At 45.7% G+C, this 18,103-nt stretch overlaps 1 protein-coding gene across 3 annotated transcripts in view; it reads left to right on the top strand.

Moving 5' to 3' along the window:
• MAPRE2 (microtubule associated protein RP/EB family member 2) overlaps nucleotides 1-18,103 on the top strand; it is a 138,679-nt gene that overhangs the window by 114,951 nt on the left and 5,625 nt on the right. For all 3 annotated transcript variants that reach the window (XM_020282377.2, XM_020282381.2, XM_020282380.2), the window contains 2 exons: nucleotides 7,089-7,228; nucleotides 12,612-12,770. In XM_020282377.2, coding sequence (XP_020137966.1) covers nucleotides 7,089-7,228; nucleotides 12,612-12,770 — 299 coding nt within the window. The remainder of the gene's footprint in view (nucleotides 1-7,088; nucleotides 7,229-12,611; nucleotides 12,771-18,103) is intronic.

Here is an 18,103-nt window from a genome sequence, read left to right as displayed (position 1 = left end):
GCATGTGGAGCTGCCCACTTTTACAAGCTGCCACTGAAGTTGTGAAGAGGAGGGGCAGGCAAACTTTGCCCAGGCTTTGTTGCTAAGAACAGAGGCATAAGGGCTGTGGACTGCTGATTGCAGAGTGAGAGAGCCAGCCCCCCAGTGGTCTCATGAATCAGAGCTTCCCGGAACCCTGTAAACGTCCCATTTGGACTGAATTCTGGCCACTGAGATGCTCCTTTGGCCATCAGAGCAAAACAAATGACAGGATCTAGCAGTGAAGGTATGGGGCCATTTTTGAAGGAAAGAATTAGGTCTTTATTACTCACATTTGCGGCAATCAGGATTGTGTAGGAGCTGTCCGTCACATTGCAGTTTGAGGGCTCTGGTGTCAGTTTAGTCACTGAGGAAGTCCTCTTCCCGTGGGAATTCACTCTTCCTGTCAGTCTAGCCCATGCTCTTTTCCTCAGCAGTGACTTTCCTTTATTTTTTTTAACCAAACCCATTATCTCAGTTAAAAAATAAAATCATTTGCCAAAGTAAAGAGGATAGGAAAGTGATGTCAGGTCCATCAATGGATTAATCAATGCAGATGTAATATATCTTCTGCCATGGTGTTTTGGTGATTATGGGGGTTTTTTGTTTTATTTTTGGAGATAGGGTTTCGCTCTGTCGCCCAAGCTGGAGGGCAGTGATGTCATCATAGCTCACTGCAACCTCCAACTCCTAGGCTCAAGCAATCCTCCTGCCTCAGCTGCCCAAGTAGCTGGGACTACAGGCACATGCCACCATGCCCTGCTAATTTTTTAATTTTTTGTAGACATGGAGGTCTCACTATGTTGCCTAGGCTGGTTTTGAACTCCTGGCCCCAAGCAATCCTCCTGCCTGCTTCGGCCTCCCAAAGTGCTAAGGTTACAGGCCTGAGCCACTACCCCCAGCCTCTTGGGGAAAGTTTTAACTGTGTGAGGATTAATGGGAGTGGAGTGGGGAGGGCAGTGGCCTCCCAAAGTTTGGAAGACACTGGAAATGACCAGAAGAGTGGCGGCCTCTTGAGAGTGTGTGTGCGCACATGCTCATGTTTTTAATGTCTCTGCGGTTCTTGTCAACAGCATTAATGTCATATTTTTAGTTCTTCTGTTTATGATTTTGGCAAAAAGAATACAGCAGATTATGTGAGAAGAATTTCTAAATTCCAGCAGAGCCCTGGCCGTGACGGATAAAGCCAAGTACACTGCTTTTATTTGCTTCATCCTTCTGAACCTATTGGGCCTCATATGCCCAAAATGTTGTGGCATTTTCCATAAACATTAAGCAAGCTACTAATTATTGACATTAGACACAGCAATGCTTCACTAAGGCAATGAATCAGGCCACTCTGGTTTTTTTTACAACTATGGTTAAAATGTCTTAGAATCATATTTATACCCCAAATCCTAAAGGCATTAATTAAGACACAACTGCTCAAAGACTAGCATTGTAAATCATGTCCATATCCAATGAGTAAATCCAAAGAATTACAGGGACTCGGACAGAATTTATGCTCATTTTCTTCTGCTTCTTCCGAAACTCCTTTTGATTTTGAAAGGGAAAATTAGGGAGAAAGAGAAAAGCTTGAGGGCAAAACGATGGGCTTATAAAACAGGGCTACCACTAATTATGTTCTCAGGACATCATTGAATGCAGCTGGAAAAAAAATTGAAATGTTTGAATCAGCTACACGAAAAAAAAATCTGTATCTGTATTATAGCCAAAATAGGTGCACTCTCTGCAAAAGCCTTTAGGTAAGTTATTTTCTACATAAGCATCATTGAGCCCATAGGCATGGGAAGGTACAGAAGTCAAATCACTGGTGAAGCAGGGGCACACTGGAAAGCAAGAAGACAGCTATTGAGGACCTCAGTATCTAAACTAAGGATTAGATACTATAAGAGACATTCCTGGATCAGTTCACAAGATAGGAATACAGATGGTAGCTTATGTAAAAGTATTATGTCAATGTTAAGCTTACTGAAATTGATAACTATACAACTTTCTGATAACATCCTTGTTTCAGTGGCCATAATAAGTGGGGAAAGAGTGGCAGCCCCAGAAGCTGGGTACACTAGAGTATGATTGTTTCAGAGAAGACAGCAAGACCTGTTAATGTAAAGCAAATAAATAAAGACTAGTTCTTAACTGTCTAGAGAGAATGCTAACCTTATTTAGGGTATTGTCTAGTATTTATCCTAAAAAGGAAAACATGAAATCATTGAATATAATGAGGATAAAAGGTTTCATTTTTATAAATTTAGTATTTGTTAGCCACGTGACAGTTGTGAGGGGTAAATTAATTCTGTTTCAAATTGCAGCTTGTGATGATTTAATGAGCCCACTTTACATTTATTTGAAAGATGATGCCTTTTAGTTTAACTTTTAATTGTGGTGGTATTTTGGTTTTTTTGAAAAAAAAAAAAAAGCTAAATCTCTGAAGATATTGAGATCTTTCCCATGCCTTTCCTGTTCTTTAATTTCTCCACGTTTATTCATCTGAAGGTACGAATGTACAGTTAACTAGTGCGGAACACTTAAGATCCTCATGTTATCATTTATTTTTTTTCTATTATCGGTTTCTTTCCAAATAACTTAATCAGAATCTCAAAACCCCTCTAATTTTAAATATCAAGTACTAATTACCTACTTGACCTATATATTCAGGTTTTAAAATATGTTTTCCATTCCACTCCTTCATTTGTTCAGTCTGCACCGTGTTGTTGTCCCCATCACCCCTCCCCCCCAGCAGCCGTGAAGGGCGGGGCGGGAGCTGTCCTTCCATCCCACAGGGGCACAGGTGGCGGAGCGGCAGAGGACACCCACTCTGACTGTCATTGCCTTCCTCTTTCTCGTCTCAAGGGGACCCAGAAGGTGCATGTGTCTGTGCCAGCGTGAAAGACCTGGCCCGAGCCCCGCCTGGCCTTTGCCAGGCTCATGAAACACAGGTGCCATTTTAAGGGAGTCAGAGCCACACAGGCATGTCTCAGTTGGGTTCTCTCAACAGCAAGAGACATGTTTCCTGGGGGAAGGAAAGAAAACAGTTTCCCTGTGAGGCTGTGTGTAGCCGGAACTGGGAGAACATCGGTCCCTGCAGCAGCTCTGGCCTCCCTGCTGCGAGCCACAAAGAGGGTGTCCCCGTGGCCTCAGTTCTCTCCCTGTGCGACTCTCTTCTCCCGGGCCGGCGTCCTCTGCTGCTTTATGGTCACTCTTGCCTGACACCGTGGCCTTGCCCAGGAGTTGGGCTTGCTACGACCCCTTCTGCTTTTTACCAGACATTCCTTTTTTTTTCTTCAAGCTGCACTTGATATCCCGAGAAAATAATAAGTGGTACCCCTGTTTTGCAAGCAGTCAGCTTCTGCTCCTTCCGTGTTTTTTTCTTTTTAAATTGACATTAGACTGGATAAGGCTGCATACCAGAACATGAGTGTGTCTGAGGAGCCTGGCTCGATCACCGCAACAAGCCACCTCAGCATCGCTCACCTGCTTGTGGGAGGTCACCTGGGAGGTGGGTCACGTGCTCTCTAGGGAAGAGCAGGGCTGTGTCCCTCAGAAGAGGCCAGTGAACGTGGCATAGACTTGGACAGCCCAGCACAAACCACTCAGAGTTGAGCATTTATGACTGAACTTGCCCCCTCAACCTGCTATCCTGATTCTGTGTAATTACGAGGCATAAGTCATCATGGAATGTCATCTTGAAAGGAAAACAGGGAAGAGCTCTTTTTCTTCGAGGCTGATGATTTTTATTTGGTTTTCTTCATGTATTACTGGTTCTTCCTATCAGTGCCTTTGACATTTGGCAGCAGCTCCTCCAACTTTCTCTAGTATCCTTACCCTGGAGAGAGGCCTCTGCTAGGTATTACGTAATGAATTATAAAAACTGTTACCAGGTGTCTGTGGGTCAGGCACTGTGATTGGCCGTGGGAACATAAGGGAATGGCCACAAGAGATACAACTCCTGCGTCGTGGGGCTGACATCTAAAGGGAGGAGTCAGCATTAAAGAGACAGCTGTACCATTGCAGTTGGTATGTGCTATGAAGAAAGTGTCCAGGGTGCTGTGGCCTTCCAGAGGAGGTGACATCTGAGCTGAGGCCAGAAGAATGATAGACCCAGTCACTTAAAGGAGGTGGAGGGCAGGTAGGAGGGAGAGTGTTTAAGGCAGAAGGAATATAGCCTGATCACACTGGGTGGTCTTGGAGTCATGGAACACTGGCTTGTTCCTGAGAGCATTGAAGATGCCACATCTGGGAATTCTTAGGTGGCTGTAGCTCCCACAAGTCTGAGCTCCTTGGGGAACAGAGACTGCATCTTAGTCATCTTAGAGACCTCCAGTATGTGGCCCGTGGCAGTGTATTATATTAAATAAGGGGTGTTGATCATGGATAGTCTTTGGTTTTTTGTTGTTGTTGTTGTTTTGTTGAGACAGAGTTTCACTCTGTTGCCCAGGCTAGAGTGCTGTGGTGTCAGCCTCGCTCACAGCAACCTCAGACTCCTGGGCTCAAGCAATCCTTCTGCCTCAGCCTCCTGAGTAGCTGGGACTACAGGCATGTGCCACCATGCCCGGCTAATTTTTTCCATATATTTTTAGTTGGCCAGTTAATTTCTTTCTGTTTTTAGTAGAGACAGGGGTCTCGCTCTTGCTCAGGCTGGTTTTGAACTCCTGACCTTGAGCAATCCTGCCACCTCAGCCTCCCAGAGTGCTAGGATTACAGGCATGAGCCACTGTGCCTAGTCCATGCCCAACCCATGGATAGTCTTTGTGCTGCTTTCTGTTAGACTTTCTTTATATTAAAATTTGCTGTTTTGCTTATTTAAAAGTATGAAAGAACTTGGTTTTTCCCAAGCTGCCTCCCCAGCTGCTAGGCAGTGGCTACCTGTGAGAAGGCTCTCTGCCAGATGAGTGTGTTTGCATTCTATGTCTCCTACCCACTCCCCCACATGGTTTTCTTTTCCTGGCTGGTTTGGCCTCTAGTTAGAGAACCCGGTCAGTGGGATACAGTGGTAGTGGCCAGGAGTGTTTTATAGAGGCTGCTGCAGAGATGGAGGGTCCTTGCAACTGTATACTAGCCACAAATAAAGCAAAACATCAGCTCTCTAGAATCCCTGGGAAGCTCTTCTGCAAAGGTGAGGTTTCCAGGGATCTGCAGATTTATCTTTTGAATACTCAAACTATTTTAAGGCATTCTTAATTTAACCATTCTCATTTTAAAGTATATTTGGCATTTCTCTGTATTTTTAAAGAACATTTTTTTTTTCTTTATAACAGAGAGGCACATATTTTCAAGGCTGTAATACTGTCAGTGCTTCTCGGGGGTGTGTATGATTTGCCTCTGTAACTGACTCCAGGCACCTGAAGGCATACAAATATAAATTTTATAGTCTTCCGGTTTGCTACTTTGTAATTAGGATATTGGTTGAAACTTGTAACTGCTGCCACATACCTGCCTCTTTTTCACCTGTTGGTACTGATAAACTATAAAATTGGAAACCACATCACTAGGCTTTATTTACTTGTTCATGAATTTACTTTAAACATTTGTTCCTTAACCAAATATATGTTCAGCCAAGCATTGTGCTGTGCAGTGGGGTTACAGAGACGGACAAGATGTGTTCCCTGCCCTCCTTACCTCCTAGAAGAGTAGTGGGGGGGAGCAGTGGGGAACTGGGTCAGCAGGAGCACCTGCACCAGATTGAAGTGGGGGACAGCAGAGCTGCCACCGCCAGGGGCTGTGTGCAGAGAAAAAGGGGATGGATGGGCCCCAATGATGACCTGAAATTTCTTAAATTGTGAAGCGCATAAACTTCATTGCATTTACGTGTGACTTATGTTTTAGCTGCATATGCCGTTCCCATATCTGTGCCGTGTTCTAGATAGTGAGAGTCTTTCATGAGCTGAGCTCCAGATAGGTAAGGTGCCTGAAACCAGTGGTCATTTTTTTTTTTTTTTTTTTTTTTTTACAATTTGTATCATTATTAGCAATGCCAAGTAGATCGCTCGCTTTAGGTGATGACCCCTCAGATCTCCCTATTGTAAAGGTACGTTTTTCCCCTTTATAGTGAGGAATTTCTAGGATAATACCTTGACACGTGTAAATACTTTGTTCCCCAGAAACCTCTCACCTAAAGTTTCAGTGTCCATTGATGAACCTTTCCTGAATCAGTTACTAATTATGGATGTTGCAAAATGATGATTTTTCTAGTTCTAACATTTCTTCTACATTCACTGGCTGCCAGTATTCTGTAGAGAAGATCTTTGCATTCTTTCTCTCCCTGTCTCCTGTCCTCCTCCTCCTCTTATCATAGACTGATAGATTTCCATTTATCCAATGCATTACAATAAATTCCAGCTGTTACTCTACCTGATATGCAAACTATCCCAAGCGTGACTAGGTGGGAGCCCCTTTAAGCTGGCCCCTGTGTCCTTTTGACCTTAATCCTTAAGTACATCCTTGTTTTTTGACACAGGATATCCTAAGCTCACCTTGAACATCCCCTGCCCCATCCCTGAAATCAGCCATGTCTCAATAAGCTCTTTTATTGCAGAGTAACATTTAGAAACCAAGATTTGGGTACCAGGAGTACTCACTGCTATGGAGATGGCATTGCTCCTAGGCTCTTTTGGTGGCTAAAGCTAGGAAATATATTAAAAGAGAAAATACATACATTCATTTTGATATTTCATCTGAAGTATTAATCTCTTATAAGGTCTCTTGTTTGTTAGAAACTCAGGGGAGTGATTGAGTTTATCTAAAAGGTTTTCCTCTTAAAAAATTTAAAATCCTTTTGTTTCTGTTACTCTTAACTCTCTGGAGAAAGAAAGGACAACTGCATTAACCTCACATTACTTGAGGCAAAAACAGCATTCACAAAGGTTAAATAAGTTACCCAAGACAACACCATCGTTTCATCGTGTGTACTTTTTCTAAGTATATTTGTACTCCCTTCTGCATGGGAAGGGATCGCTGGAGATATCTCTTATATGCTTTAGTAAGTTCCTTTTATATCTCATGTATGCTGTATATCTAAAAAACAGTTTTTCATGTTGCCAATATGTATAATTTGTTCTGATTGCTTTCAGGCGCAGCTAAATCAAGTCCAGCATCTAAACCAGGATCCACACCTTCTCGTCCCTCCTCAGCCAAAAGGGCTTCCTCCAGCAGCTCAGCGTCCAAGTCTGATAAAGATTTAGAAACACAGGTCATACAGCTTAATGAACAGGTAACTCCTTAGCCTGGCTGTGGCTCTGGGAGCAGTGACACATGGAAGCCATGAGGGTCCAGACCCCTAGGCTGGGATAAGGGAAAGAAGAGGTCGAGTCAGTGCATTCAAGCAAGTAAGAATAAAAAGAATTGTTCATGCCGGGCGAGGTGGCTCACGCCTGTAATCCTAGCTCTCTGGGAGGCCGAGGTGGGCGGATTGCTCGAGGTCAGGAGTTTGAAACCAGCCTGAGCAAGAGCGAGACCCTGTCTCTACTATAAATAGAAAGAAATTAATTGGCCAACTAATATATACAAAAAAATTAGCCGGGCATGGTGGCACATGCCTGTAGTCCCAGCTACTCAGGAGGCTGAGGCAGGAGGATTGCTTGAACCAGGAGTTTGAGGTTGCTGTGAGCTAGGCTGACGCCACGGCACTCACTCTAGCCTGGGCAACAAAGCGAGACTCTGTCTCAAAAAAAAAAAAAAAAAAAAAAAAAAAGAATTGTTCAGGAAGATGAAATGAGTAGCACGTGATGAATAAAAGATCTCAAAGCTGTACGTTAAGACGAGACAAATGGCTCACCTTGCTGCAGGTTTGCAGGCCACCTTCCCCTCCTGTATGCCTCCATGGCTGTCATGAGCTCCAGGCTGGACTGTGGCCCATCCTGCCCACTTCTGGCCAGTCTAGGCAGCGATAAAGGCTGCTTTAGGGTTAGTCTGTCTCCCTTTCCTTCCCTCCCCTTTTCCTTCCTTTTTTTCTGCAACTATTAGTTGAGCCTGTTCTATGTGACAGATACTGTGTTTAATGCTTGTAATATAATGGCAGCAAGATGCTCTGCCTTCCCTCATAGCACTCGCAAGCAGCAGTTGCACATAGTAGGTTATTGCACAAGCAAACAAAAAACCTGACACTTCCCACAATGGCGAAAGTTGGATGCTACAGGAGCACCAAACCCAATAGTGGGGGGATCCTAGAGGCTACAGTTGTGTTCTAAGTAGAAGAACTTTCCTTTTGATCTCATATTCCTTACAATTCCAGTAAATCTAGCTCCACTGTCTTTGAAATTGTCATTATAAAAATCTTAGGTATACTTTCTAATGATAGCTAATTTTGCCTAAGATTATATATATAGTTTAAAAGTAATAAAACATTGGGTAGCATAGGGCCCACTTGGAAGCCACCCAGCCTTCCCGGGGTGTGGAGGAAAGTCCTCTATCCTGGCCACCCAGCCGATGTGAGAAGAGCCTTCATCCAAGGTCGTCCTCAGGTGGTTCTTAGCCACTCACTGGGCCAGTCCTGGTGATTAATCTTATTCTTGATGAGCCAGCAGGAGTCTAGGAACAGTTTTTGAGATAACGGTATATTTGCAATCAAGAATCTAGTTTAAAAGCAGGCAGTTGCTTAACCCAGGGTATAGTTCTGATCACTTTCATGAGAAAGGTAAAACATTAAGTCATCCAGTGGGTAGGACTTGGATTTAGAAACTGTGGAATGTTCTAATTACCTGCTGATTCTCGGTTTGAGCCCATAGAGAGATTCCAGTAATGACTTCTCGGATAAAAGGCGGTAAAGACTGCAGTAGTAAGCCTTGAGCCTAAGGCCCCAAGCAAATCAGAGTAGACCTAAGAGTCAGGGAGTGGATCTGTGATGTTTTAGATTTCCAGTGGGCCCTCCATATCCACAAGTTCCACATTCGTGGATTCAACCAATCATGATGCAAAATATTTTGAAAATATAAAATAAAAAATAACAGCACAATGATAAAAATGAATACAGCATAACTACTTACATAACATTTACATTGTGTTTTTTATTATAAGTAATCTAGAGATGATTTAAAATATATGGGAGGACGTGCATGGGTTATATGCAGATATGCCATTTTATATCAGGGACTTGAGCATCTGTGGGTTTTGATATCTGAGGGGGAATGTTCTGGAATCAATCTCCCTCAGATGCCAAGGGACAACCGTATAACTCTTTTCTCCTAAGGAGTTCAGATTCTTTTGATAGCTCTATTATCTCATGTTTCTTCATGACTCCTCTCCTTTCTCTTCCTCCTCCACCACACCCAGGTTTCCACCCCTTCAGCCCAAATTATAACCACATGGAAACCTCCAGGTCCTTCTCATTTGTCCTTCTTTCCCTTGCAGCCTGCCCCCCAGCCAGCCCCTCTTCCTGTCCTTGGCACCGGCTTGAGGCTCCCATTAGATCTCCAAATCACGCAAAAGAGCCTCCCACCCCCAGGGGATGCAGACCTCTAAAACGCCTCAGCTAAACCACCCTGCCCTCCAAAATGCACTCCAGAGAGGACAAAGAGAGGAACAATCCAGTGATCTTCCTTCTTATAATCCCTTCATTTCTTCCAAAAGGCCTCCCTAGCCCCCTCCTGTTGCCCACCCCCCATGCCTTCCCATCTAGGAGTGTGCCTGCCCCCTCCCCACCCTCCCTCACAGGGAAGGCCTGACACACCCGAAATTGTGAGTTCATCAGTGGACAGTTGTTTACTGAGCACATACTGCACATTCGTCTCCGTGGTTGACTGTCACTGCTCCCTGCATTCTCTGTCCTGGAAGCCTGCAGGATGTCCCCTGAGGCTGCTGGGGGCCACACAGGTATCACAGCGTTGGAACTGAGAACCTGGGGCGAGCAGAGGCTGAGTGAAGATGCCGAGGCAAAGGGTGTGTCACAGTGGTGATAGAGAAAGCGACAGGGCTGTAAACTTGCAGGATTTTCATTTGCTTGGCCGCCTGCTTGTCCTGGGGCAATCTCCCATGGTGTACTGTGCTGACAATTCCAGTGACAGAGATGAACCAAGAGACATAGCAGAGAAAAAGACATAAATAAAGAAACGAGGGGCTCTTTCTGGCAGTGGGTTAGCCAATGGGAAGTGCATTGGAGTCACTGCTATTCAGGGACCACTGGTGGGGGGAGGTGGGTTAGCCCAAGTGTTCAAGGACCACTGGTGGGGGAGACTATGGCTGTCACTGAGGCTCAAGGCCTGGGGGGACCTGCAGTCTGCAGACTCACTGGGAGGCATTGGGAAAACCATGAGACGAGGAGAACTTACCCTCCTTGCCCTTGACTTCTCTCAAGGACCCATCCCCAGCATCTCCTCCATCGCTTAGGCATCTGCCACAACAGGAGAGGGATGAGGCTGGCATCAGTCTTAGTGAGTGGAACTATGACAGTGGAATTTCGCTTGCCAGTTGATCTTTCATCATATAAGTTAGCTACTGATGGTTTTTATCAGGGAGTGTTTATAGCTGAGCACCTGTTATCTAATGCATCTGCAGTGCAAGTTGTAAGCCTGACTTACGCTGGGTATTTCCTCAAAAGCCTCGGCTGTTTGCTCATTATACAGAGAAAGCACTCAGGAGGCAGAAAAACCTGGCTTCCCTGGGTTGAAGTGTCCATGCCTGGTCCAAGGGGAGCTCCCCGGGTTTGGCCACAGAATCTATCTCAGCCCTGTGCTGTTGCCAGCAGATGGATTCGTGGCGCTTAGGTATCCATCCCTCTCTTCCTTGTAGACTGAGCTGGCTGCAGATGGACACTGCATGGGCTCAGTATGTGTTTGAATGAAGCAATAATTCCAGACAGATTAAGCTGCATGTGCAAAGGCCCAAAAATTATTGGAAAGAGAGAGAAGAACATTTTGCATTCCAAATGTCATTTATGGGCCAGGCGTGGTGGCTCACTCCTATAATCCTAGCACTTTCGAAGGCCAAGGCTGGAAGATCACTTGAGGCCAAGAGTTTGAGACCAGCCTGAGCAAGAGTGAGACTCCACCTCTACAAAAAAAAAACAGAAAAATTAGCCAAGTGTGGTGGTGCACACCTATAGTCCCAGCTACTGGAGAGGCTGAGCCAGGAGGATCACTTGAGCCCAGGGAATTTGAAGTTACAATGAGCTATGATGACGCCACTGCACTCTAGCCTGGGTGACAAAGTGAGACCCTGTCCCCAAAAAAAGACTAATGTTTAAAAATTCTGTTAAGGGTGATTTTTAATATACTAAAAGAAAAATTTCACCTAAGGAGGACCATGAAAGACTTAATTTACCTCCTAAAGAACATACTATACATAAAAATAAAGAATAAAAACAATGGGGGGATTCTCAGAGATCAGGAATGGGGTGACGGTTTGGGCCTGCATGTAGCTGCTGTGCTCGTGGAGTGTGGCAGCCCGAGATTTGAAACCAGATCTAGTTACACCCCTGTCGAAGTGTCTTCAGCCCTGGTTGTCTGAGTTCTCAGGCCCTCTGTTGACTTTTGCCCCTTCACTTACATGATCTCTGTAACCACCCTGAGAAGCTACACAGCCTTGGCAGGTTCTGGAACCGGAATTAAGGGGAAAAAGAGGGAATGAGAGCTGTTTTGGTGAGTGAGTGGGGCTTCCACGCCTTCCTGCTTTTCCAGTGATACACCCAAACTCCAAACTAGAGACAGTGTGACAGATCCACTTGGCCAGGCTTTCGGTGTTCCTTGTGTCACCAAGCTCCAATTTCTCGGTAGAGAGCATATGTCTGTTCGGCTCAGTGTCATTTTTGAAGGGGTCAGAAGCTCGGGGTGGCTCTTAATGCAAGTGATCTGAAGAAAGGAGGGTCCTCACCATACATCTAAATGGCCAGCCTTACAGCCTCTCTCTTTTACTTTCCCGCCTTCATGATCAGATTATGGACAAGTGCTTTTAGTCCATTCAGGCTGCTGTAACAGAATACCATACACTGGGTGGCTTATGCACAACAGAAATTTATTTCTTTGTCATTCTAGAGGCTGGGGAGTCCAAGATCAAGGTGCCAGCAGATTCAATGTCTGCTTAAGGGCCCATTCCTCATAGACTGGAAGGGGTAACAGGCTCCCTTAGGTCTCTTTTATCAGGGCACTAATCCCATTTATGAGGGCTCCACCCTCATGACCTAGCCACCACCCAACAGCCCCACCTCTTAATAGCATCACATTGGGAGTTACTATTTCAACATATAAATTTTGGAGGGACTCAAACATTGAGACCATAGCAACAAGTTTTAGGAGAACGATGTGTTCCAGCCCATGTTAGCAAGAGAGGAAAATACACTCCCAGCCTGTACTGTATTTCCTGGAGGAAAGTATACTCTCAGCCTTGTAAGGTGAGACCTTACAAGCAGAATGATCACTCTGACCCCAGTTAATAAACACTCACTTGGCTGAAGGGAACCATTAGCATTCTGAGGAGACTGGACGTTTTGGCCCAAACTCAAGCTCCAAACAACGGCCCTGTTGTTTCTCCCTCAAACTTACACATTGGTTATTTCTGTAGGTCTCTTTCTATATGTTTTGGGTCTTTATTCACAGGTATAACTGGTCGCTTATTTCTTATACTGTATTTTGGGGTTTTTCTTCTCCACCCTCCCTCCCTTGCAGGTACATTCATTAAAACTTGCCCTTGAAGGCGTGGAAAAGGAAAGGGATTTCTACTTTGGGAAGTTGAGAGAGATTGAGCTACTCTGCCAAGAACACGGGCAGGAAAACGATGACCTCGTGCAGCGAGTAATGGAAGTGCTCTATGCTTCAGACGAACACGTAAGTGTGGGGAGCTGTTGGCTCCTGTGTTCTAAAACGACTCTTGGTCAAAGTGCAGTGCCTTGATCAACGGGCCTTAGATAACCTCCCCAGGACCTCTGAGAATGACAGCCCAGCTAAGCACATTTGATATCCCCAGAGTAATAAACATTGTCATCACGATCCATTGACCCAGGCCTGTGGGACACGCATTCATAAATTAATCTGGGAAGAAATGGGTGGAAGATCTTTGACGGAGAAAAATACACTCATGCAGCCAAATCCCAAATGGTTTTCAGCCCCCTAAGCAAGCGAGCAGTCAGAATGTATATATAGATTCTTCTTTCTTCATGAAAGATTGGAGTGTGGTTGAAGGAAGAAATAATCTAGATGCTTTTCCCCATCCCCTTAAGCCCCACAACTGTCTGCTTTTATTTCAAAGCTGGTTGTCTTGGTTATTTATGGCCTGGACAGACCAGAACTATGGGACAGACTTTTGTTGTAAATACTTCTAGAAGGCCTCTTTTGTGGGGAGGACCTGCCACCAGAGTTGGCGCTCTCGTGAGCACCGAGGGAGACCCCGGATGTGGCTTTGGCAGGGTGATGAAAAGCAGATGTGAGAAGCAGGGGAGGAGCAGAATCTGCCGAAGCAAGGAGCGGAAGGGGCAGGATAGATGGCAGAGATCGAGGCAGGTCACCCCAGGCCTGCCTGTGCTGGGAGGGTGGGCTGGGCAACCAGGCAGGAGCAGGAGCCCAACAGGACTTTACCTTCCAGAACGAATTGTAGGAGGCGAGTGACAAGGGGCTGGTTTGTAGAGCTTCTCCTTCTGCTGGGTTGAGTGCTCTCGGGCTCCCGGTGGAGCCGTGTGTGTGGGTATTCCCACAGCGTGTAGCAAGCCTTATTCCAGCTGAATACCAGGCACATGTTTACTCTATTTATGACTCAAAATCCTAGCAGTGAAATTCTCCTAAACTGTGAAGAACTGTGTCTGGGGGCTGGGAGCTCTCCACCACTTTTTTTTTTCATTTCCCCCAGATTATTATTTGTTTTTTTTTTTAGTGCTGAAGCAAGTGCAGATTTTTTTTTAACTTCTTTCTTTGGTCATCAGTAGCTCAGAGTGTTTATTTTGAAGTCCTGGGAATCCACCTGATTAGACCCCAGAGGCTGTGATGGCTTCACAGAATACTTAGCTTTCAATATTTTCATGTATGGTGGAAGATCAGAGGCCGATTTATAGTGCAGAGTGGCATGTCTATGATGTTCTCTATGTACAGGGTGCTGGTAGCCTGTCAAGCACTGGATGAATTATGGTTACTCTCTCCGCTGACTTGTTTAGGGCTCAATTGAATGAGGTCTACACAGCGAGTAGTGCTGTTGTCTGTCTGTGATAATGCCTGCTGGTGGGAGCGAGGCTGGTGTGCAGTATCGAATCTTCTTCCCAGCCCTGCACTTTCCAGCGCAAGGGAAAACCTTCTGATTCTAACCTCAAGCCAGATTTTGTTTCAAGAGGGAGTCCTTGTGCAGAAGCACCGTCACCTGATAGTGAACTCCAGATGAGGAATCCGCACAGTCCCCTGACTGCCTGGCTAAGGGTCAGCGGGCCACCTGGCAAGAGTGTTCGCCTCCTGGGTGTGGTTTCAGGGGATCTACCTAGATGTTCTACCCTTCCCATCGCCACCACCCCATGCACGCCCCGCACCCCAGTACCACCCTGCTGCTGTCTGGATTCAGAGAGCCTTTCTTGCAGTGTATGTGCAACGATTATTAAAATGCAGACACTCGAAGGAGAAGTAATACTTTAAAACCTCATCAGTCATTAAGACTGGATAATGGGTTTAGCAGGTCCTGTCCTTGGACACCTGGGATGAGGCTTGAGAGGAAAAGGCCTAGGGCTTTATGGATATTAGCTTATTAGCTCCCTTAATGGTCTTGAGAATCCTATTAGGTAGATATTGTTATCCCATTGTACAGATGAGGGAAACTAAGGCAGTAAAGAGGTTAAATACCTTGCCCAAGTTCATCAGTGTCATAATTTGCATTTGAACCCTAAAATTAGCCTGAACCTAAGGTCATGCTCTCCCTTCTCCAAGCCTGAGCCACCTTTAAATAGGATCATGACAGTAGTAATAGCTATCATTTACTGAGCATTAAGTATGTGCTAAGTATTATATTCACATCCTGCCTACATTTCTGACCTTAACCCCATCCCTGTTGGGTGGGTGCTGTTACTTATCTACATTTCAGAGATGAAATTACTTGCCCAACAAGTCACGGTTATAAGCTCCAGCAGTGGGATTTGAACTCAGGTTTATCTAACTCAGAGTCTCAAATCCTAAGAACTGTATTACCTCCCTCTCGGCATATTGGGTGCCATGGGACAAGGAGAAAATAAAGGTCATACTACTTGGGGAAAAACCTCAAGACAGACTGTCCACTGGAAAGTCTTCAATTAAACACGCCCTGTGGTGTGGAAAGGGAAGTAGTCGAATTCCTACCTGGATTTTCTCCAAATAACTCCCCAGAGAGAAAGACGATTGCAGTATGTGCTAAGGAGTATCCAGAATCCAGGAGGAGAATTACTTAGGGTACCCACTTAGAATCTAGAAGAGAAAATATCAGCCTTAACATAAACTGCACGTATGGGTTACCAGAACAAAATCTTCAAATGCAATTGCTGGCTTAATTTTTCTAGTTCCAGGATATTTTTTTTTTTTATTGCAACTTTGCATCTGGAAAACTGCCAAAGAGACATCAGTCTGTACTGAGTTTTCTACAGAGAATGAACTGTTTGATCTAGAATATGCCAGGTGTCCTTGTTCAGAATACGACAAGACCCATTTTTTTTTTAACCTTGGTTTTTGTGCAGAAAGAAAGAGAAGACTGCAGTGTGCCTGGACGCTGTGCTGGGTGCTTTCCGTATGCGGCGTGCGCGCGCGACTCTGCTGAAGAGGCTCGGGAGCAGCTAGCCTGCTCTGCTTTCTGCTTCCCCCGCTAAGGTTCAAGGAATCGTCCTAGATATCGTAAAGCCTTCAAGCGTTTGCCTTTCTCCCTGCGGATAACGAATCCTGTTTCTCTGGCAGCCTCCCCGAAGCCCAGCCGGGTTCCAGCCCCGGGGGAGTGAGCCTTGCTAAAGCGTCCCCCCTTGCCCGCCTTCCCCCGTGTCTGTGCTCTGGAAAGGCATCACTGTGCTAAACACTGCGCTCCGTGCTTACGAGGCCACCGTGCACCCCCCGCTGCCCGCTCTGGGAGTCCTCCATTTGCCCCACCGTGCTTGACCCTGACGCTCTGTCCTGTTTTCCAGGCCATTCCCACCCCCGGGTGGCGGGTAGAGGCGTGATGCAGGTGTGATGCACGTGCCTAACGGGAAGAAATGTCAGTACTTTGTTCGTGATGCTGTTGGTTACGGCTGTGCGCACAGATCTGAGGTGGCAGAGATGTCTGGTGGCCTCTCGCAGAGTCCTCCTTGAGGACTGGTAGGAGGCTGGGTTTGTGGCCCACGCTCTGCAGAGAAACGCCAGTGGGCATGTGTTGACGTTTCAGGCAGGGGTATTTGCCAGAGGGGGTCTCTTCCGCTGAGTGAAAGCTTTTCATTTTTATTTGGTGATGATTGGTCTCTGATTCTTATAGTCAAGCACCCTACAATATGATGTTTGGAAGAGGTGAAAATCCAATGGGAGTCTTGAGTAGGGAAGTCCACAGAGGTGATTCAATTCCTACTTATAGAAAGGTGATGGAAGTTTCCAGAGCAGATCTTTATCATTTTCATTTTGTTTTCCCTTAGTACTTAACTTAGGGCCACAGGTGTCTAAGCTTAGTCATTGGCTCCCTCATGGATTCTGTCAGCTGAGGTGCACCAGCTTATAAACAGTTGTTTCCTTGGGTACTGGCTGCCATGGAAGCCGCCATTAAACTGACCTAAAGGCTGTTTCTCCTTCAGCCAACACTGTTTGGATGTGGGCTGTGCTTCTGTCACTGGAATATTTCTGTGACTACACTAAGCACTGGGTATATAGAAAAAGACACAACCTCTCTCCCCCACCATCCCCTGAGGAGCTCACAGCCCCAGCGAGGGAGACAGACAGGGATGTGACTAACTGGAATAAGTGTCACACTATGATACATGTGATAATGCAGACATAAATAAACTCGTGTGGGGAGCAGATAAAAACAGCCTGGAGGACCAAGCAGAGACTTCACAGCAAGGATGGCATTTGTGTTGCACGCTGAAGGACGCTGGGAGTGACAGCAGTTCCAGAACTAAGCTAGAGTAATTTGCAGGCAGAGGAAAGAGCATGAGCAAAGCAGAGAGGGAAGAACAGCCGCCACAGCTGGCGAGAGTGGCGGGAGATGACGCCGTGGAGCGCTGCCTCCCACGGCGGGAGCAGGGTGTCACTGGGACTTCCCGAGGGCCCCTCCTCCCTCTTGTGTTCCCATTTCCTCCCACAGTGGCCAAGAGCCTTCTTTAAGACTGTCCTCCAACTTCTCTTTCTAATGATTATAAGAAGAATAAAGAATTATAACACAGTCACTCACAGCTAAACATTTAAAAAGATGTGATGGATTGATATGCACATATTAGAATTAATTAAGTGACACTCCACTACATTAGTCCCATATTTGGCATAGGTTTTGCCTGGCCTCCTACTTACATGTGAGATTAAGTTTTTCATTCTCATATAGAGCTTATGAAAAAGATTTTTTTTTTTTTTTTGTGAGCCTACAATAGCATTGTGTGGGCTGGGAGCTCTCAGCTGTGATGTGTAATATCTCAGAATTACTGGCATGTTCTGCCAGACTTCCAGACTGCCTTAATTTGCACCCCAAATACTAGCAATCTATTGATAATCTGGGAGGTTTGCTCTTTAGGCTAGTAGTGCCCAGAAAGAGGGGTCCGGGGTCCACAGTGCCTGCAGATGTACGGCATCACCGGTGGCAGTATCCCGTGACTAGGACATCAGCCCAGTGTGCGCTGGCAGCTGCACTTGGCCAGCTGGAGACCTCAGAGCCATAGATAAGGGTAGTGAACCCACCTGCTAGCTGGACATGATCGGAAAGAGAGTAGTTCCCTAGTAGTTGCCTAGTCCTATAGCTTTTTACAGGCTCAACAGTTGCTTGAATCCAGGTCTTTCAACTTCAGCTAACTCCATTATTCCACCCTTAACTCCCAGTTGTGATGTGAGCAAACAAGATTTTCTATAAAATGTAAAACAGACCTTCATTTCTGAGATCCTTTCAGCAGCCTAACACGCACAGAAACAATTATGTCCGAAAAGCGTACTTCAGGCCAGCTGAAGTTTGAGCGGTACAATATGGAAGACACCACACCAGCACTCAAGAGTTCAGATGAGGAATA

The sequence above is a fragment of the Microcebus murinus genome, chromosome 17, assembly GCF_040939455.1.
Source record: "Microcebus murinus isolate Inina chromosome 17, M.murinus_Inina_mat1.0, whole genome shotgun sequence".
NCBI classification, from domain to species: domain Eukaryota; kingdom Metazoa; phylum Chordata; class Mammalia; order Primates; family Cheirogaleidae; genus Microcebus; species Microcebus murinus.
This window is presented reverse-complemented; position numbering and strand designations above follow the sequence as displayed.